At 44.8% G+C, this 25,821-nt stretch overlaps 1 protein-coding gene across 4 annotated transcripts in view; it reads right to left on the bottom strand.

Moving 5' to 3' along the window:
• Window positions 1-4,405: 4,405 nt before the first annotated feature.
• cdc42bpb (CDC42 binding protein kinase beta (DMPK-like)) overlaps window positions 4,406-25,821 on the bottom strand; it is a 37,096-nt gene continuing 15,680 nt past the window's right edge. Inside the window, exons 11-39 of one of the 4 annotated variants that reach the window (XM_079255280.1) lie at window positions 25,662-25,795; window positions 25,341-25,583; window positions 24,876-24,986; window positions 23,617-23,861; window positions 23,380-23,485; window positions 23,163-23,287; window positions 22,958-23,063; window positions 22,652-22,714; window positions 20,297-20,445; window positions 20,120-20,217; window positions 19,895-19,974; window positions 18,557-18,631; window positions 18,405-18,476; window positions 18,190-18,295; window positions 17,960-18,096; window positions 11,396-11,535; window positions 11,227-11,308; window positions 10,933-11,149; window positions 10,733-10,795; window positions 8,581-8,822; window positions 8,140-8,494; window positions 7,965-8,062; window positions 7,805-7,889; window positions 7,607-7,724; window positions 6,705-6,822; window positions 6,301-6,534; window positions 5,837-5,945; window positions 5,684-5,745; window positions 4,406-5,135 (exon numbers count right to left, since the gene is read on the bottom strand). In XM_079255280.1, coding sequence (XP_079111406.1) covers window positions 5,013-5,135; window positions 5,684-5,745; window positions 5,837-5,945; window positions 6,301-6,534; window positions 6,705-6,822; window positions 7,607-7,724; window positions 7,805-7,889; window positions 7,965-8,062; window positions 8,140-8,494; window positions 8,581-8,822; window positions 10,733-10,795; window positions 10,933-11,149; window positions 11,227-11,308; window positions 11,396-11,535; window positions 17,960-18,096; window positions 18,190-18,295; window positions 18,405-18,476; window positions 18,557-18,631; window positions 19,895-19,974; window positions 20,120-20,217; window positions 20,297-20,445; window positions 22,652-22,714; window positions 22,958-23,063; window positions 23,163-23,287; window positions 23,380-23,485; window positions 23,617-23,861; window positions 24,876-24,986; window positions 25,341-25,583; window positions 25,662-25,795 — 3,896 coding nt within the window. In that variant the 3' untranslated portion in view covers window positions 4,406-5,012. The remainder of the gene's footprint in view (window positions 5,136-5,683; window positions 5,746-5,836; window positions 5,946-6,300; window positions 6,535-6,704; window positions 6,823-7,606; window positions 7,725-7,804; window positions 7,890-7,964; window positions 8,063-8,139; window positions 8,495-8,580; window positions 8,823-10,732; window positions 10,796-10,932; window positions 11,150-11,226; window positions 11,309-11,395; window positions 11,536-17,959; window positions 18,097-18,189; window positions 18,296-18,404; window positions 18,477-18,556; window positions 18,632-19,894; window positions 19,975-20,119; window positions 20,218-20,296; window positions 20,446-22,651; window positions 22,715-22,957; window positions 23,064-23,162; window positions 23,288-23,379; window positions 23,486-23,616; window positions 23,862-24,875; window positions 24,987-25,340; window positions 25,584-25,661; window positions 25,796-25,821) is intronic. The other 3 variants (XM_079255282.1, XM_079255281.1, XM_079255283.1) reach the window with 3 other exon arrangements.

Below are 25,821 nucleotides of genomic sequence, written 5' to 3'. Positions count from 1 at the left end.
GACTCTTTCCCTCTGTTGTGCCACGATGGTGGAATGATCTCCCATACTCTGTCCGCTCTGCAGAGTCCCTGTCTACTTTTAAGGGCAAGCTGAAGACTCAGCTCTTCAAGGAGCACTTCAACACTTAGTATAGTTATATTTATTGGAAAGTTGGAGAACTTAGCCCAGTTCTTTGCAACAAACTTTATGGTATTAATTATTTGTATTTTAACACAGGTGATATTATGGGGTGGGAAGGGAGAAAACAAACAAAAAAACCAAACAAAAAAATTCCTGTAGCATTTCATTGAAGAACCTGTGTCCAACTGGACAGTCCACCAGCACCTTTCTACAATGTCCCCTACTGTTTGATTTCATGCCTGTGTTGTTCTCACTCTCATATGTAAGTCACTTTGGATAAAAGCGTCTGCTAAATGACTGTAGAATAGAATAGAATAGAATAGAATAGAATAGCTAAATGACTGTAGAATAGAATAGAATAGCTAAATGACTGTAGAATAGAATAGAACTTGCATCATAACATCTGGTAATAAAAGAGATGATAACCAACCGCATTTTTCTCTCTCTCTCACACAAACACACACACACACACAGTTTTTGTGCAAACACTCAGCAGTGACTTCCTGTCTCTGAAACATTTCCTGTTTGTCACCAGAACATTTCACAACCTGTAACCATGGCAACCAAACACTAACTAGGTGGAGATCGATTGATACTCGGATTTGATGCTCAGCAGCAGGTGATATGATCATCGTGGAGACCTGCTGATGTTGACCTGAAGACATGCTGCTGATGATGATGAGGATGAGAATGATGATGATGTTGGGTACAAAGAGCGAAGGTTAAAGTTCAAACCTGTTCACTGACACTCAGACAGGAAGTTCCTTCAGAGTTCACGCATGTGAACAGGAAGTGTGAATCACCTGTTTTTTCTTTTAGAAAGCTGAAGACAAACGGTCACATCGAGTTCAGATGAAGAGATTTGGTCGTGCGATTGTTTTTTATGTGTAAATAAACACGTGATTGTTGTTTACGTGTAAATAAACACGTGATTGTTGTTTACGTGTAAATAAACACGTGATTGTTGTTTACGTGTAAATAAACACAAACCATGTTTTGTTTCTTCTTTCATTTCAACATTTTATCATCTTATTTAGTTTGAAATGTTGTTTATGTGATTTAAATCTGCTTTTTGGATAAATTCAACGTGCCTTGTTGTCAACATGCTGAAACCTCATCACCATGACAACAAGAAGCAGAGATGGAAGCTTTCAGCTTCTTGTCTTGGACTTCATCAAGTCAGAGTAAAAACATCCATCTGTTTTTATTCTGACCTGATTTCAGCTTCCGTCTCATCGGTTCTGCTCTCATACGGACGCTCTGATTGGCTCTACTGTCACCTGGCTCTCATGCGGACTCTCTGATTGGCTGACTCGGTGTATAAACAAGCAGACTAACTCATCCATCATTAACGCCTGTCAGACACAACTGAGGGTCTAATGAATGATTGATGACTGAAGTGAATTAAATATGAAAAAAACAGACTGAAGTTGGCTGGAGGCTGCTGACCTCGCTGGTGAGGTCACGGTGTTGCCACAGCAACAAGGAATTTTAGCAGTTTCACCGCAGTCTTGTTTTTGCATCCAGTTGCTTACATTCTTCACCTCAACATCAGCTGCAGATTTTAACCTGAGCAGGTAAGAGGTATTTTTTGTCACTTATTTTGTCTCAGTGTGAGCAAATAATCTAAATAGTTTAAAAGTAAAGTTGAAACAAAGTTTAAAAGCGTTATTTAAATTAAATTAGAAATTAATGTTTAAAGTTTCAGATCGAAGCTTGAATTCACACATTCAGAAAATAAAGTTTAAATAGTTTGAAAAGTTGTTTAAAAGACATTGAAATGAGATTTAAAATGGATGTTTAATAAATTTTTCAATTAAAGTTTTAATAGTTTTACATTAAAGTTGAGATAAAGTCATAATTACATGTTCAGATGGAATGTTTAATAAACTTAAATGTGAAAGTTTAAATGTTTAAAAGTGATTTTTGAATAAAGTTTAAGATAGAAGTTTAAATAAAATTTGGCAGCAAAGTTTCAGCTTTTGACAGTAAAGTTTAAGTAAAGTCTAAAATGAATTTAAAAGATAAAGTTTTAAAAGGATGTTTTGATTCCTGCCAGCAGCCTCCGGAACAAAACCTCCTCTAGTTAATCATCTACTGCTATATTGAATTTCCCTTTAGGGCTTAATAAAGTATATTTCATTTCATGTTTAAATACATCTTCAGATGAAAGTTCAAATATTGTTTGATATTAAATTCTAAATAAAGTTTTAAAGCGACCAGTTTCAGACTGACATTTGACTTTTAAATGTGAAGTTTAATATAAACTTAAATGTTTTAAGAGTGACACTTCAGGTGAAGGTTTAAATAAAAATTGAAAGTAGTTGGGTCCCAGTTTGGCAGTAAAGTAAAACGGTGGGATTTAAATAAACTTTGATAGTAAAGTTTAAAACACCACTGAACTTCAGCAGAGGCCTAACGACTGATAAGCCAGCGTTCTGTCTCTCCTCGGAGATCCCTCCAGACTGTAAAAGTCAGTCTGATGTGGACTGTGGTTTTATCCCTTCTTCTTTAGTTTCTCTGAATCAGCGATGATGCACCTTAATGGTCGGTGTGTTGGAAGGTACCAGTCGGTTTATGGTGGCGAAACAACGGTCACATGATGGAAAACAGAAGCTGTGAATTAACTTTCTCCACCTCGGGAGAAAGTTAAGCTGGAAGTTTAATGGTCGGAAATTCAATTCGGCTTTATTTGGACAGACCTACTTTACGATGACGTCACCTCAGGGCATCAATTTAAGCCAATATGAAATAAACAGCCTAATTAAATAAACCAACTGATTGAATTGAATCTTGACTTGGATCCAAACCCGCATCCTGAGCTGCACGAGGAGACAGCGGATATGCAAATAAAGTTTATTTAAAGTTTGATAGTATGTTATAAATTCCCATCAGCAGCGGATTGTCAGCTGTTTGGATCAGGTAACACACCTCCAGCCTCCAGCCTGTCAGCAACACAGCAGCAGATGTGAGGAGTCTTATCTGAGCATGTGCATATCAGTGTCACCGTGACCCAGCTTCCTGGAGTGAACTTCTGAAACGTCTTAACTCACCTCTGATTGGACGCTTCTCACCACGATCTGCGTCGCGACAAACAGGAGCCTTGTCAGCTGTTTCCACTCTGGAGACTTTTATGTTGCTGAAACCAGATTTAGTTTTAGTTCTACAGGATTAAACCCACAGAACCTGCTCAGTTCTCATAAACCATGTTCAGATCTCTGCTGCCCCCTGCTGGAAACATCTGGACTAGTTGCTGTTTCATGTTTTACTGATGCAGATGTTTCAGGGCTGAACATGTTGAAGACACACAGGTAACAACAGCGGAGGTGTCCAGAGTCGGGAAGCTCCGCCTCCATCACTGCTACTGGAGAGGGAAACGTAGAGGAGATTCAGCTGGGATAAAATACCTGCAGCAGCTGCAGGGGTCACATGGAGAGCATCACCTGCTGCAGGTGGAGACAGTAAAATATTCAGATGAGGAAGAAATGAAAGCAGTTCAACGGCGATGATGCGTCAGTTTCCAGATATTCCAGGCAGTTTGGGAATCTCCGAAAGGAAAAACAAAACTGTTGAATGATGTTCATCTTTGAAGGTTACCATGAAAAGCTACAGGTGCAGACTATACATGTGCAGGTGCAGAGTATACCTGTGCAGGTACAAAGTATACCTGTGCAGGTGCAGAGTACCTATGCAGGTGTAGGCTATACCTGTACAAGTGCAGAGTATACCTGTGCAGGTGCAAAGTATACCTGCACAGGTACAGAGTATACCTGTGCAGGTGCAGAGTACCTATGCAGGTGTAGGCTATACCTGTACAAGTGCAGAGTATACCTGTGCAGGTGCAGAGTATATCTGTGCAGGTGCAGAGTATATCTGTGCAGGTGTTGAGTACCTATGCAGGTGTAGACTATACCTTTACAGGTGCAGAGTATACCTGTCCAGGTGCAAAGTATACCTGTGCAGGTGAGGTTAACCTTTTCATGTTTAACTGTGGTGGTGCTTTGCACTTGTTCAGGTGCATTTTACCTTCCAGGTACAGTTAATCTGAACGAGTCTCATTTACCTGTACAGGTGTATTTAACTTCTTCAGGTGCAGTTTACCTGTCAGATGTCATTTACCTGTGCAGGTTGAGCTTTTGTTTGCAGGTCCACTTTACTTCTTCAGGTACAATTTACCTTTCAGATGGAGTTGGACTCTGCAATTCTTGTTTACATCTGCAGATGCAGTTCACCCGTGCAGGTGTTCCCAGGTGTGACACGGAGGCTTGGATTCTCTTTCGCTTGGTTTATTGTGGTTTTTGGCTGCTAATATTTTATCATTACAAAGATTCTTTTACTGGTGATTCTGGAAGAAACAAAAAGCAGTAGTGTTCAGGTGTGACGCCACTCACCTGCCCCACCGAAGCAGGGGGCGAGTCAGGCTGAGGGGGAGGGGCAAAGGAAAGATCATCACTGACAAAATTAATGATTTTTTTCTACAACAACAACCATGATGATGATGATGATGTGCAACTTTAACAAAACTTTAAAATGAATTAATACAGTGTTTTTTTTCTTCAGAGTGAAACCTCCCGTCTGTCAGGAATTAGCCACAGTTAGCTCAGCAGCTAACGCATGCTACAGCTCAACAGGAAGTTATTTAATACAGAAGAAGAAGAACAGGAAGTGACTGGTCCAATGGCCAATCAGGTAAAGGTCATCACACAATGGCCATCAGCAGGGATTAAAAAAAAAAAAAAAAAAAAAAAGGGGGTGGGGCTTCCCAGCAGGTAAAGTTCACCAAAAATAAAAGCAGCAGGAAATTCAAGACACCCCGCCACTACAAAATTTTCAAATTAAAAGCTAAACTTTCAGTCTGCAGCCTGATTGGTTCATTCTGTGGGGGCGGTATTTCAGGGATCAAAGTCCAGACCATCCAGGGTGAGCTGGCTGCGGTGGGGGGAGTTGGGGCTGGGGGGGTTGCTTGGGTTGGAGCTGTTAGAGGGCGTCGAGTGCTTGGTGGAATCTGAATCCGGCTGGATGAGAAAACCAAAACAGAGAGAGAGAGAGACAGAGAAAGAGAAAGAAAAAAAGAGAATAAAGAAAAAAGGAAAGAAAGAAAGAGACAAAGGAAGAAAGAGACAGAAAGAAAGAAAGAATAAAGAGAAAGAAAGAGACAAAGAAAGAAAGAGAGAAAGAAATGAGTAAAGAAAGAAAAAAATTAGAAAAAAAGAGGAAAGAAAAAGACAGAAAGAAATAAAGAGAGAGAAAGAGGAAGAAAGAAAGAGAAAAAATGAAAGAAAGAAATAAAGAAATAAAGAGAAAGAAAGGAGGAAAGAAATGGAGAAAAATAAAAAAGAAAGATAAAGAGCGAGATGAAGAGAAAGAAAAATAAAGAAAGAGAAAGAAAGAGAGAGAGACAGCAGAGGAAAAGAAAGAAAGAAAGAAAGGAGAAAAAGACAGAAAGAAAGAAATGAAGAAACAGAGAGAGAAAGAAAAAAAGAGAGAGAGGGAGAGAGAGAGATGGATAATTAGAGTTTTGTTTCTGACTCTTGACACCTTTGACAGTCGACACCTGTCTTACCTCTCTGTCCAGGTCCTGGTCCGCTTCACAGGTGCTCCGTGTCGAGGCTCCGCCCCCAAAATCTGAACCAATAAACACACAATAAACGATGACGCCAGAGCTTAACGGCGTGAAACACCTCTGTTCAGGATGAAGACGAGGCTGAGAGTTTACCTGAAGCTGTGCGAGTGATATGAGACTTGCTCCTCTGTTGCCGGGATATGCTGGACAGTGGGCGGGGCTTATCTTTTGCGAGGTCCTCCTGAGAAGAAGGCATCACGCTCTACGCAAACACAAACAGGAAAATGGTTAAAGCGGTCTTTCTGAGGACTCGGGTTCTGGATTTTGGACCCGTCCTCTCAGGTCGGTGCGTGTTCCGGGTTGGTCGCCGTACAGGACAGATCAAAAGGATCAAAATCAACTTTAAAGGGAGGATGAAGGTCAGATTTATTGATCAGTCAATCACCAGCAGCAGTTTTTAATCCTGATTTTTAGGATGTCTTCACACATCTAATAATCAATCAATAGATCAATAAACCCGGTGGCCGCATTCAAGTCACATGAGAGGTTGTCATGTGACCTGAACAGCTGGCCACTGACGGAGGAGGAGGAGGAGGAAAAGAGAGAAGGTGGCCTACCCTTCCCAGAGAGCAGATGGAGGGAGAGGAGGAAGAGGAGGAGGAAGGCTGCAGGAGACTCTGCTGGGAGGAGAAGCAAGAGGAGGCCTCTTTCTGCAAGAAGGCGCCGGCCGACGCCGACGTCATGTGATAGACGTGCTCAAAGTTGGAAGGGGGGGAGATGAGGGTGTGACGGGAGGAGGAGGAGGAGGGAGAGGGAGATGGGGAGGGTGAGAGGGAGGTTAGATCACCAACCTGAACACCAGGGAGGAGGGGTGAGGAAGGTGAGACAGGGGGATGGAAGAGGAGAGAAGAGAGGAGGAGTCAGTGTGATGAACAGAGCTGTCCAGGATGAGGTGAGGGAGGAGAACATGCTGGGAGGGGGAGAAAGAGGAGGAGGAGGAGGAGCAGAGAAGAAGAGTTACCAGAGGAAGGTCCATCAGGACCTGCATGCCGTCTCCAGGTCCCATGTGGGCCACATGGTTGAAGTTGGTCGGGTTAGAAATCATCTTGGACCTGAGCTCAGGATCCCTCAACATCTCCCTGATGATGCACAAACATAAACAGTAAACAAAAACAAACAGATGACCACAGTAAACAAACAAGTATTAAAAAGTAAACAGACTCATGAACAAGAAAAAATGTTAGACGAATAAAAAAAATCAGTTGCTCACTTTTTTCATCATTTTTAATACGCCGAATCACTGATTTTTTGAGCTGACAGCACTTTTAGCATTACTTTAGCGTTCTGCTGAGCCAGTTTAACATTATGTTGAGTCAGCTTAGCATTCTGCCGAGGCAGTTCAGCATTCTGCAGTGTTAGCTTAGCAATCTGCAGTGTTAGCTTAGCGTTCTGCCGAGTCAGCTCAGCGTTCTGCCGAGTCAGCTCAGCGTTCTGCCGAGTCAGTCTGGCATTCTGCTGAGTCAGTTTAGCATTCTTCAGGGTTACCTTAGCGTTCTGCCGAGTCAGCTTAGGGTTCTGCAGGGTTACCATAGCATTCTGCAGAGTCAGTTTAGCATTTTGCAGAGTCTTTGTAGCATTCTGCCGAGTCAGTGTAGCATTCTGCCGAGTCGTTGTAGCATTCTGCCGAGTCGTTGTAGCATTCTGCCGAGTCGTTGTAGCATTCTGCTGAGTCGGTGTAGCATTCTGCTGAGTCGGTGTAGCATTCTGCCGAGTCAGTTCAGCATTTTGCAGGGTTACCTTAGCATTCTGCCAAGTCAGTTTTGCATTTTGTAGAGTCTGTCTAACATTCTGCTGAGTCTGTCTAACATTCTGCCGAGTCAGCTTTGCGTTCTGCCAAGTCAGTTTAGCGTTCTGCTGAGTCACCTCCTCTGCTGCAGTCTTTCTTCTTCAGGAACCTTGAACAGGAACTTCCTTTTGCTGCGAGTTCGGACCATCAACTTTCGGCTGTGGTCCGACGTCTCCGGGATTGTGAGGTCGCCCTCTGACAGAGAAGAGGAGAAACATGAGCTTCTGCATGACGGTGTGTGTGAGGGGTCAGGTGTGTGCATCAGGTGCGATTACCTGATGAGGTGTTCTTAAAGTAAATCAGACGAGGTGGTTCTGAACTCAGCAGGTTTAGTGTCCCTTCAACATTCAGAGGTCGAATCTGAAAACAGTGACGGAACCAAAATTTAACAGGTTGGAAACAGTCGCCTGACAGTACTGAGCTGTGATTGGTTACCTTGCACAGGGAGATGGTCTGGACCCACTCTGTGGTGTGAATATCGAAAACGTCCACCCCATAATCACTGTAGACCGTTAGGTGGGAGGAGTTAGAGCCTAACAAGAGACAGACAGGTGTCAAACCAGGCGACACCCACAAACAACTCAAGCAGGAACTGACAAGTAAGACGTACAGCATGCGAGCGGTGTGGCGGGCCACATCAGCTCCTGGGTTCGGGACCGGCGGCCCTGTCCGTCCACGTAGACACCAAGCTGGCTGAAGCACAGCAGCATCTCGTTGGACCCGACCTCCAGGGCGTGGAGGGCGTCCAGAGGCTGCTGAGCCAAGAAGGCCAGGGACGGGTCGGCCGGGTTCACTAAGCTGATGGGGGAAGACTCCCCCTGCAGGGCCAGCAGGGCGAACCCGGATGGATACCCTACGCAGAGTCGGTCCCGGAGCATCCCCAACCACTGCACAACCCCAGGAGCCTGCACCTCCCACAACCTCCTATGGTGAGGCTTTGCTCGGGTAATCTCATAGCATTGGACCTGGGGGGGCAAGATGGAACCACGGAGTCAGGACTGACCGCTTCAGAACAGAGACGGTTTCAGAACCAGAGGTCTACTTTTCTGACCTGACGTTTGACGGCAGCCAGCAGGCAGGCGGGGCCTCCAGGTCGGAGCACACCCGTGGTCAGAGCCTGGCAGCCTTTAGTTTCCGTCAGCTTGATGTCGAAGGAGGACTCTGCACCCTCCAGAACCCCCCAGGGGTGAAGGTGCACATGGCGGTTACGACCACAGAGAAGAGCGACAATCTTTTCCTTCTGGATCAAATCAATCTGACAAACCTTCTTACTGTCGGCGGCCCGAACAATAACTGCAGAGAGAAGAAGGTGGGTCACTGCAGTCAGTGTACAGGTCCAACTCTCCACCTACAGGGTCTACCTGTCCGTCTATGAGTCCAACTGCCCATCCAAAGGTCTAACTGTCATCTAGTGGTCACAACTGTCCATCTATAGGTCTGCCTGTCAGTCTCCAGGTCCAACTGTCCATCTATAGGTCTACCTGTCAGTCTCCAGGTCCAACTGTCCATCTATAGGTCTACCTGTCAGTCTCCAGGTCCAACTGTCCATCTATAGGTCTACCTGTCAGTCTACAGGTCCAACTGTCCATCTATAGGTCTACCTGTCAGTCTACAGGTGCAACTGTCCATCTATAGATCTACCTGTCTGTCTGAAGGTGCAACTGTCCATCTATAGGTCTACCTGTCCGTCTACAGGTCGAACTGTCCATCTATAGGTCTACCTGTCCGTCTACAGGTCCAACTGTCCATCTATAGGTCTACCTGTCCGTCTATAGGTCCAACTGTCCACCTATAGGTCTACCTGTCCGTCTATAAGTCCAACTGTCCATTTATAGGTCTACATGTCCATCTACAGGTCCAACTGTCCATCTATTGGTCTGCCTGTCCGTCTACAGGTCCAACTGTCCATCTATAGGTCTACCTGTCCGTCTACAGGTCCAACTGTCCATCTATAGGTCTACCTAAATGTCTACAGGTTAAACTATCCATCCATAGGTCTACCTGTCCGTCTACAGGTCCAACTGTCCATCTATGGGTCTGCCAGTCTGTCTACAGGTGCAACTGTCCATCTATAGATCTACCTGTCATTGACTAGTCCAGTTGTCCATCTATAGGTCTACCTGTCCGTCTACAGGTCCAACTATCCATCTATAGGTCTACCTGTCTGTCTACAGGTCCAACTGTCCATGTAAAGGTCTACCTGTCTGTCTACAGGTCCAACTGTGTCTATAGGTCTGCCAGTCTGTCTACAGGTCCAACTGTCCATGTAAAGGTCTACCGGTCTGTCTACAGGTCCAACTGTGTCTATAGGTCTACCAGTCCGTCTACAGGTCCAACTGTCCATGTAAAGGTCTACCTGTCTGTCTACAGGTTCAACTGTGTCTATAGGTCTACCTGTCCGTCTATAAGTCCAACTGTCCATTTATAGGTCTACATGTCCATCTACAGGTCCAACTGTCCATCTATTGGTCTGCCTGTCCGTCTACAGGTCCAACTGTCCATCTATAGGTCTACCGGTCCGTTTACAGGTCCAACTGTCCATGTAAAGGTCTACCTGTCTGTCTACAGGTTCAACTGTGTCTATAGGTCTACCTGTCCGTCTATAAGTCCAACTGTCCATTTATAGGTCTACATGTCCATCTACAGGTCCAACTGTCCATCTATTGGTCTGCCTGTCCGTCTACAGGTCCAACTGTCCATCTATTGGTCTGCCTGTCCGTCTACAGGTCCAACTGTCCATCTATAGGTCTACCTGTCCGTCTACAGGTCCAACTGTCCATCTATAGGTCTACCTGTCCGTCTATAGGTCCAACTGTCCACCTATAGGTCTACATGTCCGTCTATAGGTCCAACTGTCCATCCAAAGGTTTACCTGTCCGTCTACAAGTCCAACTGTCTATCTATAGGTCTACCTGTCATCTAGTGGTCCCAGCTGTCCATCTATAGGTCTGCCTGTCAGTCTACAGGTGAAAATGTCCATCTATAGGTCTACCTGTCATTGACTAGTCCAGCTGTCCATCTATAGGTCTACCTAAATGTCTACGGCTAAACTATCCATCCATAGGTCCACCTGTCCGTCTACAGGTCCAGCTGTCTATCTAAAGGTCTACCTGTCATCCATCTGTCTTCCAGCAACGGTCCTACTTGTCCTTCTGTCCATCTACCAGTCCCTCTCTAGAAATGTCACTAAGTGTGTGTCTCACCGTCTCTGGTGACCTCGACCACAAACAGCCCGTCTTCTGTTCCCAAAGCGATTCTCTCCCGATCTGCAGACAGAAATGATCAAACCAAGACTGAATGAGATTAAACTGATCAATCTGTAGGTCCAGCTAAGCTGAACATGAGACCAGATCCTGGTCATAACCAAGTCTAACGTGACCAACAACCCTGTTCTGTGACTGACCGAGAACGGCGGCAGAGAGTGTGGTCTTGATGATGGGCAGCGAGGCATCGTAGGCCTCGTGCAGAACGTGCACTTGCTGGCTCTTTAGCTGGTTCTTGGTCAAGATGCTCTGCAGACCCTCCAGGATCCGGACCCACTTCTTCTTCTCCGCCTCACTCTCTGCCAGGACCAGCAGGGACACAGAGGACAGCTGCGAGATCAGCTGTGAGGACGTCACCTGATGAGAATAACAACAATCAGATTGGAGAACGGGCCGGGCCCAGATGGCGGTTTGGACAGGATGGGGTTTCCTACCCTGAAGATGCAGGGGACGTCCTTCCTGGTGGCGTGGATCACATCTGATGCCAACACGGAACTGACGGCCAAGTCCTCGTCTCTGAAATAGAGGACAGTTTGTTCAAATCAAAGCCACAGCATGTCATCCTGACCCGATTCCTGAGACACGAGTAGCCAGTAGGTTTACCTGAGGTCCAGAACCAGACTGGCCACCACACCCGGCTGGGTGGACTTTCCCTCTGGGATGTCGTAGAGGAAGAGTTTGCAATCAGAAACCACGGCGAATGCTCGCTGCCAGCCTTTCTTCACACCGCTGGGTTTGGGGACCTGACAAAGGAAACAATGAAGAATACATGCTTGGTTCTAGTCTGATTTAAAATTAAAACAGAAAAATCCTGTTTTGTTGTAAAACAAATGGAAAATAGTAAAAACCAACATCCCACTCTGGACTGGATGGTCTAAGTGTGTCTGATGTTGCTTGATGAACACGGTCCAAACCTTTTCTTCCTGTAAAGTTATTTTGCTACCATTTATCCTCAAAAACCCAACTCAGCTCGGGATTGGCTCCACTGTGTGCCAACATTCTCCTGGATTTATTCCAGTTTAGAGGAACAGACAAAAAAGAACAACTTCCAGCTCACTTGTTGACTTTTGGCTGCTCCTGATGGGACATTACTGTCAATTTGATTTGCCAAACTTTGACACGAAGTGGCTTTGTCATCATTTCCTGGTCAAACATAAAAGTTTCTTTGCAACATGATAGTGAAAACTATCTACTTGTGCAAATCTGAAACAAATAATGGTATTGTCATGGATCAATCATTGTGGATTTACCATACAAACCAGGAGTATTCAACTCAGCCCTAAATGATCGGCAATCCTGCAGGTTTCCTTTATATCTCTGCTTCAACACACCTAAATCTAACTAATGAGTCTTTGTGCAGAACCTGATAGGCTGTTAGATCAATTTATTTGATTTATTTGATGCTACACGGAAAACCTGCTGGATTGCGGATCTTGTAGAACCCAGTGTAATACCCTTATATAGAGTCTGAATAAATACAGACTGTAAACATGTCTACTTCATATGTCTAAAAACAGCTGTCATTAAGCCACTACTGAAAGCAGAATACTGGGACTCATCATTCATGAGCAGCTACAGGCCGACATCAAACCCCCCGTTTCTTAAAGGGGTGCTATTATGGTATCTCGAGTTTTACAATTTTACAGTTGTTACAGTGTTGAATCCTCATCAGACATGTGAACGACACTGTTTTTATCACCTAAACGCATGTTTGAGTTTGAGTTCCAGCACGCTCTCTGTTCGGTTTCCATGGCGATGAAAAAACGCGTCGTTTTAGGGAGTTTTTTTCTACTTCAAAATCCTTGTGACGTTCCGGGGGATAAGGTTCGGTGATTGGTTACCTTCTACTGGTTAACAAGGGCATGTACAAATACATCAGGCGGGTGGAAAACGTGGGATAAAGTTATTTCCAACGATGGCTGGTGAGTTTACCAAAGAGAGACATCCTGCTGCATTCGTTGCTGTGGGTTGCTGTTTTCCACTTCATTTTCAGGGTCTGATTCAGGTTCCAACATGTAGGGCTGTATGCTATGTGTTGACATTGTAGTTTGGGTTTTTTTATTGAGTTCATATTAGCGTAATCCTTCTGTTTATGAGATGTCACAATGACGCCCGAAAGCAGGTGTGGTGCGCGCTCCCGATGTAGTGCAGAGGCGGGGCTTAATGCGGAAGAGTCTCAATCCACTCTTTTTGCCCACAGGCTGATCTGACAGCCTACGGAGAGGGTCGGTCTGAAGTAAAAGCTATTTGTGACAATAACTCGATCAATCCCAGCCCTTCTGGTCTTCTCAGAAATAAAAATAAATTAGCCTGAAATGCACATAATAGTTCCACTTTAATAAGATGACAGAAAAAGCTCTTTCAACAGTCAGGTTTTCAGCCACACCACAGCACTGAGACTGCTCTAGTTAATGTTTTAAATGACATCCGATAGAGCACAGATAGCAGCAACAATTCAGTCCTGCTGTAACTGGATTTCTATTGACAAAGTTGACCATAAAATCTTAACTAGATGAGCTGAAAAATTGGGTGGGACTTGATGGCACAGCCATTAAGTGATTTAAGTCCAATTAAAAAGGACAACCTTATGTCTATAGGTACCTATAAATCTAAGAAACTAAAATAACCTGTAGAGTTCCCCAAGGCTCCATGTTGGAGCCACTGCTGTTCAACGTCTACATGCTCCCATTCACTCAAATTATGAAAAATAACTAAATATCTTAATATCTTAGTTATGCTGATGAGACACAAATCTACATAATCATCTCACCAGGAGACTACAGTCCGATTCAATCTTTCATCAGACGCACTGATCAACTTAAAGACTGGAAGTTCCTTCATTTAAAAGAAGACAAGTTTTTAGAGCCAAGGAAGAATAATTAGAAGTCAGCATTCGGCTTCAAACAGCCAAGCTCAAAGCCAACAACAAAGGACTTCCGTGTGAGAATCCAAGATGGCGACAGCTTAACTTCGTGATTCCCGGACAATGTTTCAAACTGATCATTTCTCCGCTGGAAAATGAGATTAACTGACATTTGAAGTAAAGGAGAGCGATAAACATGAACAAATCTAAAAGAAAGGGATCCAGGAAAGCTCGGGAACAGGATCTACATCAAGAAGGCATGAGTGATGAATGCTCAGCTAGCGTGGCTAGCAGCCATTCTGAGTCAGAGACATGCCTGGAAGGAGCGGACATGGCTAACGAGGTGGCTACCGCTAGCTTACAAACTATCTTCCAAGAGTTACGAGCCTCTCGTCGTGACAATGAAAACAATTTCCAAGAACTCAAGGAAGAAATGAAGACCACAACAGGACAACTGACTGATGCTGAAAGTCGTATTATGGAGGTAAATGACAGAACCCAGCGAGAAGAGGAGGCAACAATTGAGTTGATTAAAGTGCAAGAGAAACTCGAAGCAAAAATAATAGAGCTGGAGGGGAGATCCAGATGAGAAAACCTCCACTTTCATGGCATTGCTGAAGGATCAGAAGACAGCTCTTCTTCTGTCTCAGCATTTATTAAAAGCTTAATCAAAGTCAAACTCAACACGCCACCATCTTTAGACCTGAACAATGAAAGAGCACACCACTTGGGTCCCAAGCCGCCACCAGATGCACGGCCACGGTCGATAGTGGTCAAGTTCTCCTCATTTAAAGCCAAAGAAGAAGTTCTGAAACTGGCATGGCAAATGAAAGGATTTACTCTAAATGGAAATAAAGTGACAGTGGACCACGACTACACCCTGGATGTTTTGAAACAACGCAGTGAATACGCTGAAGCAAAGAAAATCCTGAGAGAAAAGAAGATTAAATTTCAAACGCCCTATCCGGCGAGGATGAGAGTCTTCTGTGAAGGTGAAACACGCCTCTACAACACCGCAACCGAAGCGACCAAAGATATGGCGAAACGAGGTTTCGTGGTCAACGTTATTTCTGCCCCGACATCCTGGGCAGACAAGATCCGGAGCGCTATGTGGCACCGAGTGGGGCAGATGGACAAGAGAGGAACAGCAGACGACGGAAATAGTGCGGGATACAAGAAGAAGCTGGAGGCTTTTCGTAGGGAATGATACGGAGAATTATATGCCAGGAAGATCAACAGATGTTTCAACAAAGGAACGGAGGGGACTTTTAACAGTTTTCAGGTGATGTCGGGGACCAAGAGACGAAACTCTGAACATCCTACAGGTACCGCCACTAGAGGGCTCACCACAACCGTCAGGTTGTGCTGGTTCTCCCTCAAAACTTCTCACTGACTGTAGTAACATCTGCCAGGTCGTTAAAGGGACCGCAGAAAAGGAAGTAAAGAGACAGACATTTGCTAATGCGATTCACAAGGTTTTGTTAAGGTTTATTGTTCTATTTTGTTCGAGCAGCAGAAGGGTACCACTTGCTAATATGGGACTTACTTTGGACTTGTACAAAAGATAGAAGCAATAAAAATGATTATACTGCCTAAACTATTATATTTATTCCAAACAATACCAGCCGAACCACCTAACAATATGTTTCAAGAAATTGATAAATTAATCTCAAGATTCATTTGGCAAGGGAAGAGGCCCACAATAAGATATAAGACCTTACAGTTGAACAAAAACAAAGGAGGCCTCTCCCTCCCAAATATGAGAAACTATTATATGGCAGCTCAGATAAGTCCCCTGATAGACATATGCAACCCATCTTATGCAGCCAAATGGAAGGAAATTGAATGTCAGAATAATGACACTCCCATACAAGCTGTATTGGGAATGTCAACTTGATGAACAAAATGAGTTACCTCAGTTCATGGCCTGAAACAGCACTTAGAACCTGGGCAAAACTGGTCCAGGACAACAATGAACTTTGCTTGATGATTAGATGGATTGCATATGATGAAGATTTTGCTCCAAACAAAACCAACATGAGCTTCAAAATTTGGGTGAGAAAAGGATTAATAAAATACAGCGACCTTTACCATAAAGGGTACTTAAGGACTTTTCAAGACATTAAACAAATTTCCAATCTTGACAACAAAGATTTCTATAGATTCTTACAAGTCTGCCATTACCTAAACGAAATGAACAAGGCAGGTTCCGATGGACCTCTCAGTGGGACAATCCAAATTTTTCTCAAATCATATAAATCAATTCCAAACAGTAAACTCATTTCAAAATTATACAATGAGCTACAAACCATCAAAGGTGAAAATACTGAGTATATCAAGCAAAAATGGGAGAAGGAGGGTAATTTTAAGCTGCCTATGGAAGAATGGTTTAAAATACATGAAAACTCCTGGAAAAGTACATGTTCACTTAATTGGAGGGAGTTCGCCTGGAAAAGTGTGGTGCGTTTTTTTCGAACGCCAGCACAAAAAGGTTCATATGCAGATGCATCCTGTTAGAGGTCATGCGGAATAAAAAAAAGCTAATCATTATCATGTTGTCTGGGGCTGCCCGAAACTGGCTCATTACTGGGAGAAAATTAAGCATAGCATTGACAAAGTCATGGGGACAACGATACCTTTTAATTTTGAAACCATGTTCCTGGGTAAACAACCAGAAAGTATAAAGGGCTCGTGTAAGATGTATCTATGGAACATTACGCTTGTCGCAAGCAAAAACAGTAATTACAAGGAAATGGATGACGGACCAACAACCCACACAAGAAGAATGGATAAATCCTGTCAAGGAGATTGCCCAAATGGAAAAACTCACATTTGCATTAAGACTTGACTTTGTGGAACTCTGGAAACCATGGCTGGACTTTATGAACACTTAAGGACTGAGTTGTGATGCCCTTAGTTCTTAAGCTGCTCTTGTTTCTTGTTTTACTTGTTTTGTTTTTTTCCTTTTCTGTTTTGCTTTAAAAAAACAAACAAAACAAAAACGTTCCGACAATTCACATAAAAGGGGAAGGGGGTTTGACAAAAATAAACAGAATATGTGTATATGTATGCATATAAGTGTGTGTAACTGTGGGAAGATGTGTACATATATGTATTGCTTAGACCTTGCAAAAACATACTAACACCAAATGTTGTACGCACATTTATTGTCACTGCCAACTGTGTGAACTCTCCCCTGCCAAACCAAATAAAAAATTGATTTAAAAAAAAAAAACATAAAACAAAAACAACAACAAAGAGATCGTGGTCTAGTGCTGGACTCAGACCTGAATTTTACCCTCGTATTAAGACAGTTGTGAAGACGCCTTTTATCACTTAAAGAACGTCTGGAGGATAAAAAGACTGATGACTCAGCAGGATTTAGAATAACTTTGCATTTATCTGTAGCAGACTAGACTACTGGACGCTGTCCTTACAGGTTCCCTACAAAGTCCTCCAGACAGCTGCAGTTGGGTCCAGAACAGGGATCCCCAATCCTGGCCTTGAGGACCGGTGTCCTGCAGGTTTTCAAAGTGTCCCCACTGCACCACACTTGATTCAAATCAATGTGTATTTAGCAGACATGCGCAGAGCTTGTACGAGTCTCAGTCAGATATGTTCCACCAGGAACACTTGGAAAACCTGCAGGACACCGGTCCTCGAGGACCAGGATCGGGGATCCCCGGTCCAGAACACTGCTGCTCAGGTCCTCACGAAGACCAGAAAAATGGATCACGTAACTTCAGTCTTTAGATCTCCACCCTGTTCGTATAAACATTAATGGTCTGGAGTTTTAATGTTTAACCTATTCTGACTGTAGCAGAAAACATTTTAATAGTAGCATTGTGTCGTCTGATCCGCAGATTTCTACCAGAATGAATTTATTACCTGCTGCGGAGCAGATTAAGTCCAGCAAACGACCATGTTACCCCCATAGAAGAAGAAAAGCCCAAAGAGAAGAGTTAAGTGGAGGAATCAGTGATGGTGATGCTGCTTGGTGAGAAATGAACAGTGATCTGGTTTCTCCTGGAAGGACAAACATCTGCAGGTTCCTGTCCAGGTCGTTGACCATGCAGGTTTTTACACAGGCGGCGCTTTAGACGGCTGTTATCCGTCATTTCACCACTAGAAACGACTGAAACCGGCTTCCCGCCGTCCCATACAGAACCAGACAGGACTTCGGGTTACATGAACGTTTGTTGGTTTTGGAACAAATATTTTAAGGTTTTTTTCTTTTGAAATGAAGGAAAAGGGAATAAAAAAGAATTAATTTAACCAGAACCGGGTTGGGTATGTGGTCTCACCCTGACGTAACCTTTGTAGGCGGTTCCGATGCCCCTCTGCACGTCGATGCCCTGCGGCCTCTTGGCCTGCTCTGCTGGGATTGGACACACCAGGGGGGCGTGGTCTTTGCAGGTCACATGACAGATGAAGGAGCACACTGGGGAAAGACAGAACCACAGTGAGTTGCCGAACACACTGCTCCTGGGTTCTGGTTCTAAAGCATGGTGGGATCAGATCAGAGTGGACATACCCTCGCAGGCGTACCCCTGCCGGCTGAGGCCCACCATCAGGGAGGTGCAGTGGGTGCACTGGGTCGGAGTGGAGAAGGTCTTGATGCTCAGCTGGTGGGCTTTGGGCTGAAACGCAACCAGTCGAACAGAACTTTACTAAAAACGGGCCGACCCACAGAACATAAAAAGACAAGCAGAAACAGATCACTGAGGTGTGTGAGACGGGCTGGGGTACCTTTGGTGTGGTCATCGCTGAGCTCTGGAAAGTGGGGGAGGGGCTTTCAGGAACTGATGCTGCTTTCCCGTCCTGTGGACCCAAACAGAACCGGTTCAGTTCGGTGAACTAACACTTCTGTGGCACTGTGAACTAAAAGTAGAAGTACTGACCTCATGTTCAGAGGTGGAGGAAGGTGAAGGGGTTGTGGTCTCTGATTTCAGAGGAACGGAGTCGATGTCGGCGGTCTGCAGGGGAAAGAAAATCACCCAGAACAGGCGAGATAATCAATAACTTCCAATCAGCTGATAGTAGCTTCCTGTTGCTTCAGATTCACCTGACAAGAGTTAGTACTACTGTAGTATTACTCCACTGTAGTATTTACTCAGTACTTCTGAATCATTTTTGCAGTTCTACTTAAGGTAGTAAAACAACTACAGTGATTCTGTAGAGGAAATACTACCACAGAAATACTACAGGTTTTATTAACCATAGTATTTCTAACGTTAACTGTAGTATTTATACTGTGAGATGAAATACTATAGTAGTATTCCTAATGTAGTACTACTATAGTTTTACTCCACAGATGTATTCACTCAGTACAGCAGTTCTACTTAAGGTAGTAAAACAACTACAATGATTCTTTAGAGGACGTGCTACCACAGAAATACTACAGGTTTTATTAACTATAGTATTTCTAACATTAACTGCAGTATTTATACTGTGAGATGAAATACTATAGTAGTATTCCTAATGTAGTACTACAGTAGTATTATTCCACTACAGGTTTTATTAACCATAGTATTTCTCATGTAAACAGTAGTATTTATACTGTAAGATGAAGTACTATAGTAGTATTCCTAATGTAGTACTAATGTAGTATTACTCCACTGATGTATTCACTCATTATTGCAGGTCTACTGAAGGTAGTAAAACTACTACAGTGATTCTTTAGAGGAAATACTACACAGAAATACTGCAGGTTTTATTAACCATAGTATTTCTAACGTTAACTGTAGTATTTATACTGCGAGATGAAGTGCTATAGTAGCATTCCTAATGTAGTACTACTGTAGTGTTCAGTATTCAAGGTAAGGTAGGATTGCTGCTACAAGGGCCATCAATAGAGGGCGGAGCTAGATTAAACGGGCGGGGCCATATGATGTGGGCGTGGTCTTCTGTTATTAATACAGAGCAGCTACAACCGAGGTTAGACCGGACGGGTAGAGGACAGACGGAAGGTTGTGAGGGCAGGTACGCTGAGGACTCTGAGGACAGGTACGCTGAGGATTGTGGGTAACAGCCGGGTAAACTTACTTCTTCCCAAAGGGCGAGCAGTGAGGAGGTGGAGCAAACTGACGCCTCAATGTTTAAAAAAAACAAACAAACAAACAAACAAGCAACAGCAACTTGAGACAGAGGCTACACCTGTGTGACATCATCAGCATGTGACCTGTTTTGTCTGAGATGCTAGCTGATTGGTCAGAGAGACGGACAGACAGGCGACTCACTCTGAAGGTGAGGTCCGGAGCCAGAGGAGATGTGTTAAAGTATTCGAAGATGGAGTCCTGGAAGTCCGGAAGCTTCAGACCTGCAGACATTCAAGGTTCCACACACAACTGGTTTTAGTTTACGCTCCAACTGGGAGTCTTAAATCCCAGTCAGCATGTGGGGATTAAAACCACAGAACTGAAGGGGGAGGGGCTTCTCTTGGTGGGCGGGGTTAACAGGCTCACCTTTGTCGGAGCGGGAGTGGCTCTCTTCCACCTCTTTCTTGAGATTCTCCATCTGCTCCCCCATCTCCCTGCTCTTCTCCTCGGACTCCTTCAGCTTACTGCAGACACACAAACATAAGCAGGTGAGGACACGCACACACAGGTGAGGGGAAGGCGTGGCTTGACGCAACCTCTGACCTCTCCAGGTTTATGTTGGAAGCCTTGACTTTGCGCAGCTCCTCCTGAACCAGCTGTTTGGCTCTGATCTCAGCTTCCAGAGCCGACTGGAGCTCCAGACGGGCCGACATGTCCAATTTCTGGCTGCGACGCACCTTCCACAGCGGGTCCTGCGTCACGACACAGAGATACACCTTAAAATACAGCGTTTTTATAGAAAACCCCCACAGACAGCGTGGTTACCATAGTAACACAAAAATTATGTTTGTGCCCCCCTTTATGACAAGGGAACACGGACTAGTCAGCCAATCAAAACTGCCGAGAAGCATCGTAACAGAGCGTTATGCGATGTTACAACACAAAATGGTGCTGCTGGATAACATGACATCATATCACGACATGACATCATATCACGACATGACATCTTAACTTATATCTTGCTATATGATTATGTTCCATGACAATATTAGGACATTATTTAATCTATGACATCACGACAATCAAATGTCACTGGATTTAATCATCTCATGATGTCATACCATTAAATTATGTCGTAACATGTCATGAGATGATTTAATCCCATGAGATATCGCGACATTCGAAGATTGTCATAGGACTAAATTATGTCATGTCATGACATGATTTAATTTAAGCCAGAAGAACCCAGCGTGACACATATGACACAGTTTCAGACATTCTGCATCACTTTATGATAGAAACAAAACCTTATTCTTTTGTCCCTTGATGGACACCAGAAAGCAGAGGATTACGCAACAAAAATGTTCACATCAATAAACTGTAAATATTAGGGGTGGGAAAATTGAATTGAAATATCCAAAATTAGGATTTTTTTGCTTCCAAATTTAAAAATAGATTTTTTTTAGTTTAAAAAACAGATTTTTTCAAAAAATAAAAATAATCCATTATGAAATTTTTGTCATTTTTATAGTTTTTGATATTTTTTACTTGTCTTCGTGGGCATTTTATCATCAGAATGATGGTCTGCTACTGTGTTGTTTTTTCCTAACTGAAAATGACGTGCAAAAAAAAGTTTCGTACTTTTTTTTTTTTTGTTTTTAATCTACAAAAATGAGCAATATCGAAGAACTGTGAGAAGCGCAATTTAAATCGAATCGGCACAAAAAAAAAAAAGGAAAAAAAAGCGGAATCAAATCGGGCCAAAAGCATATCGTCACAGCCCTAATAAACATCCCTAAAATTTTTGGAACTTTTCATTTACACAAGTTGAAATTTTTTCTTTCTTCATGAGACGATTTAATCTAATGATGAATCAAGATATTCCAATAATAATCCACTTTATGACATCCCATGCAAAATCATGATATAATATGTCTAGAAATGCACAGTAGTAATGGGATGATTTAGGTATTGGCCGATATCATCTTCATGATTAAATATTGGATATCAGTCATTCCACTGATATAATTAACTGCTAAATTAAACATAATCCAACTCTGTTTAAAGTAGGATGCACATATCATGTTTAGAAACAATTGTCATGATTTATTTTGACATGTACGCAATGCAAGTTGAAATATCTATTTTATTTTGAAAGAGCAGAATTTCATCAGAATTCAGCTCGTTTGGTTCATCTGCGTTGGCCGACTGGACAAAGTGTTTGCAGAATGATGCTAAATTCCACTACAGAAGAAACTATAATATTTACAGTCAGGTTTGTTGGGAGAAATATCTGTAAAGTTTATCACTTGTGAAATATCAGTAAATCAGATATCGACCAAAAACCCACTATCATGCACCTCTACTTATGACATCATCCCATCATATATAGAAGCGGGAGACCAAGTACCTGTCAATCAAAAGGACACGCCCCTAAATATGCAGAATTTCAAGATTAAATTACTAATGACAGCCTTATTGTGTCCCTATATCGTGCTCAAGATAGCAGTCACGCCATTTTTTAACGATGTCTGAATGTCCAGAGAGAAAAAACAGCAGCACACTCAAAATGACCCACAATCCATCTTGAAAAGTCGTGAGCATCGATGTTTACTGGACGGGTCCATATAGACCACAATCCATTGCGGGAAGACGCAAGTGACACGATCATCAAAGTAGGTTTAAAACCAAAACCCTGCAAGTCCTTCATTTTATGTCCTTATTTGTTATTTTTATATCCGTACTGTAAAAACCAGTCCATGTGATCCAGACCATCGTGAATGAGAGACTTCCAGGACGGTTCAGGTCCACTGAAACCATGACAAGATGGTCCAGAACCCGGGTCTGGGTTTTACCATGGATGGTCCACGTGACAGCCAGAGCCATGCAAGCGTGATGGACCCACTTCTAAAGAGGGCCCTGATTGGCCAGAAGTCATGGCAAATAATAAAAACTCACCCTTCTGTCCCCACCAATCAGAGGCCAGGGCTTCCTAGGGGGCGTGGCCACTCCTGACTCAGGCTGACGCGCAGGTAGAAAACAACGACAGGGTCAGGACGGCCGACTCACCTGAACAGGTGCATCAACTGTGGATGAAGCTGACGTTTCCCTAAAGCAGGTAAAGTCATCGCCGCCGCCGCAGTGGGTCACATGACACCACTAAAACTGAACACTGACTGGGACTGCCCAGAATGCCAGACTGGTCTGGTGGTGACTGACTTCTAAACTGGTTTGGATCTGGTTCTGAGTAGATTTGTGAGTTACCAGAGGTCTGGTTCCCAGACTGGAACTGCGCAGCGTCTCCAGTTCCTCCGTCATCTTGGTGGCGAGAGCCTGCAGGTAGCCTCGAGCGTCCTTCTCGTCACTGACCCTAAACACAGCGGAGACGGCAGCGTTAGCAGTGCGGCGCTGCCCAGTGGCCAAGGCCCGGGTTCCGAGGCCCGGGTTCCGGTCCAGACAAGAGACTCACCACTGGATGATCTCTGCGATCTGAGCCTCCCAGTGGGCCACGCTCTCCTTCTTAGAGGACAGGTCCTGGAGCTCGTCCTCCAGCTGCCGGTTCTGAGCGGTCAGGTTGTCCACGAAGGAACACAGCTGGAGAAGAAGACCCAAAGTTACAGAACCACTGCAGAACCACAGCAGAACTCCTGCAGAACCACAGCAGAACTTGTCCAGAACTGGGTCACCTTGTCCGTCTCAGCTGTCAGCTTGCGGTTCTCCTCCGTCAGCAGGTTCTTCTCTCGTTCATGTTTCTCCTTCAGAGCAGAAACAGCTTCGTCCATCTCAGTCTGCCTGCAGGGACACAAAGACACCTGGTTCAGGACTCCCCAGTCTCTGGTCTGGACTCTAGACCCGGTCTCTGGTCTGGACTTTAGACCCTGTCTCTGAGCTGGACTGTAGACCCGGTCTGGATCTGGACCCACCTGTCCCGTTTGGCCTTGTCCAGCTTGTCTCTGAGCTGCAGCAGCTCCTTGTTGGAGGCCAGCTGGGCGCCTTCGGACTCCTGCAGGTCTTTGCGGAGGTTCTTGATCTCGTTGGAGTGGGCCATGTCCCGCCTCAGCAGCTCCTCTTCGTAGAACAGAACCTTCTTATCAAGCTCCGCCTTTAAACGGGACAGCTCCTGCTGTGACTCCGCCCCCCCGGCTGCCGCGCCGCGACCCTGCTGAGACTGGGACCACAATCAGAACCGGTCAGGACCAGACTGAGGTCCAACCTTCAACATGTCCAGAGATTACTGGACTTGACAGAAATTAGGACACTTATCTGGTCCAGTTTTACCCAGTCCAGTCCAGTTTGGTTGTGTTTAACATCAGTCTGGTCGAATCTGGATCTATCTGGTTCAGTCTGGTTTGGTTTGGTCTAGTCTGGTTCAGTCTGGTTTGGTTTGGTCTAGTCTGGTTCAGTCTGGTCTGGTTTGGTCTAGTCTGGCTCAGTCTGGTCTGGTTTGGTCTAGTCTGGCTCAGTCTGGTCTGGTTTGGTCTAGTCTGGCTCATTCTGGACCCTCTTGGTCTAGTCTGTTTCAGTCTGTCCTGGTTGGTCTAGTCTGGCTCAGTCTGGTCCTAGTTGGTCTAGTCTGGTTCAGTCTGGTCCTGTTTGGTCTAGTCTGGCTCAGTCTGGTCCTGTTTGGTATAGTCTGGCTCAGTCTGGTCCTGTTTGGTATAGTCTGGCTCAGTCTGGTCCTGTTTGGTCTAGTCTGGCTCAGTCTGGTCCTGGTTGGTCTAGTCTGGCTCAGTCTGGTCCTGGTTGGTCTAGTCTGGCTCAGTCTGGTCCTGGTTGGTCTAGTCTGGCTCAGTCTGGTCCTGGTTGGTCTAGTCTGGCTCAGTCTGGTCCTGGTTGGTCTAGTCTGGCTCAGTCTGGTCCTGGTTGGTCTAGTCTGGCTCAGTCTGGTCCTGGTTGGTCTAGTCTGGCTCAGTCTGGTCCTGGTTGGCTAGTCTGGCTCAGTCTGGTCCTGGTTGGTCTAGTCTGGCTCAGTCTGGTCCTGGTTGGTCTAGTCTGGCTCAGTCTGGTCCGGTCGTAAAGTGAGCAGCTGTTCTAAGAGCTCATTTTGCTGCTCGTGTTGGATGTAAACATGTAAAGAAGTGAGGTCCCGATGCGGATCTGGGTCTGGGTCTGGGTCTGGATCTGGACCTGGACCTGGACCTGGATCCGGATCCGGATCCGGATCCGGACATGGACCACTCACCTTCAGGTTCTGCAGCTCCGTCTCCAGCTGCTTGGAGTAGACCTCACTGTTCTCCCTCAGCTTCCTCTCCTTCGACGCCTCCGCCTTCGCCTCGTCCAGCTGAGCCTCCAGCTGAAAAACAGACACAGAACCAAGTCCGGTTTGATCTGCATGGATCCATTTTTTAACGTGTTTTGGCCCAAAAACCGGGACCGAATCAACTCAACATGGTTTTACATTTTCCTATAAGATTTCACCCGAATGAAAAGAAAAATTCACGGATGTTTTGGAAACGTAGCGACCCTGAACAACCAATCAGATTGAGCTCCGTCACCTGTTGATGCAGACGGGAGGAGTTAGCGTTTGTCTCCCTCTGCTGGTCAACAGGAGGAGGTGCAGGAGATGTGATGAATTTGAGATCTGGCAAAACTGTGCAGCAGGAATATGGAGCGAATGCTGATGACTGCGTCCCCTCCCTTCACCAACCTCCTTGCGATTCTTCTCGGTCTTGCGGATCTCCTGCCTCATGGCGTCCATCTTCTGCAGGAGCGCCTCCATCTCCTCCTCTTTGTCTCGGAGCTGACGGGACAGACGCTGCTTGGAGGAGCGCAGTTCGGCCATCCTCTCTGACAGCTCTGAGAACTCCTGCAGGGCCAGCTTCCTCTGGGAGTGCGCCTCCTTCAGCTCCTTGGTCTGACTCCTCAGGCGGTCCAGGGAGTCGGCCAGTTGCTGCTCAGACGAGGACGAAGCGGAGCGTCAGAAACACGAAGAGCCGGACATGGAAATGCAGCGAGCAGTTCCGTTTACCTTGTGGACTTCGTCCTTCTCCTGTCTCAGTGTCTTCACCTGCTTCTCCAGGGTCTTCAGCTTGGAGGCGGAGCTCTCGTAGTCTTGTCTGAGTGTGACCGCCTCCTCCAGCTGGTGTTCCAGCCTATCAGAGTCTGTCACACGACAGTAGGGTTTAAAA

Source organism: Telmatherina bonti (genome assembly GCF_933228915.1).
Source record: "Telmatherina bonti genome assembly, chromosome: 16".
In the NCBI taxonomy this organism is placed as follows: domain Eukaryota; kingdom Metazoa; phylum Chordata; class Actinopteri; order Atheriniformes; family Telmatherinidae; genus Telmatherina; species Telmatherina bonti.
The sequence above is the reverse complement of the archived record's forward strand: the minus strand, read 5'-3'. Positions and strand labels throughout refer to the sequence as shown.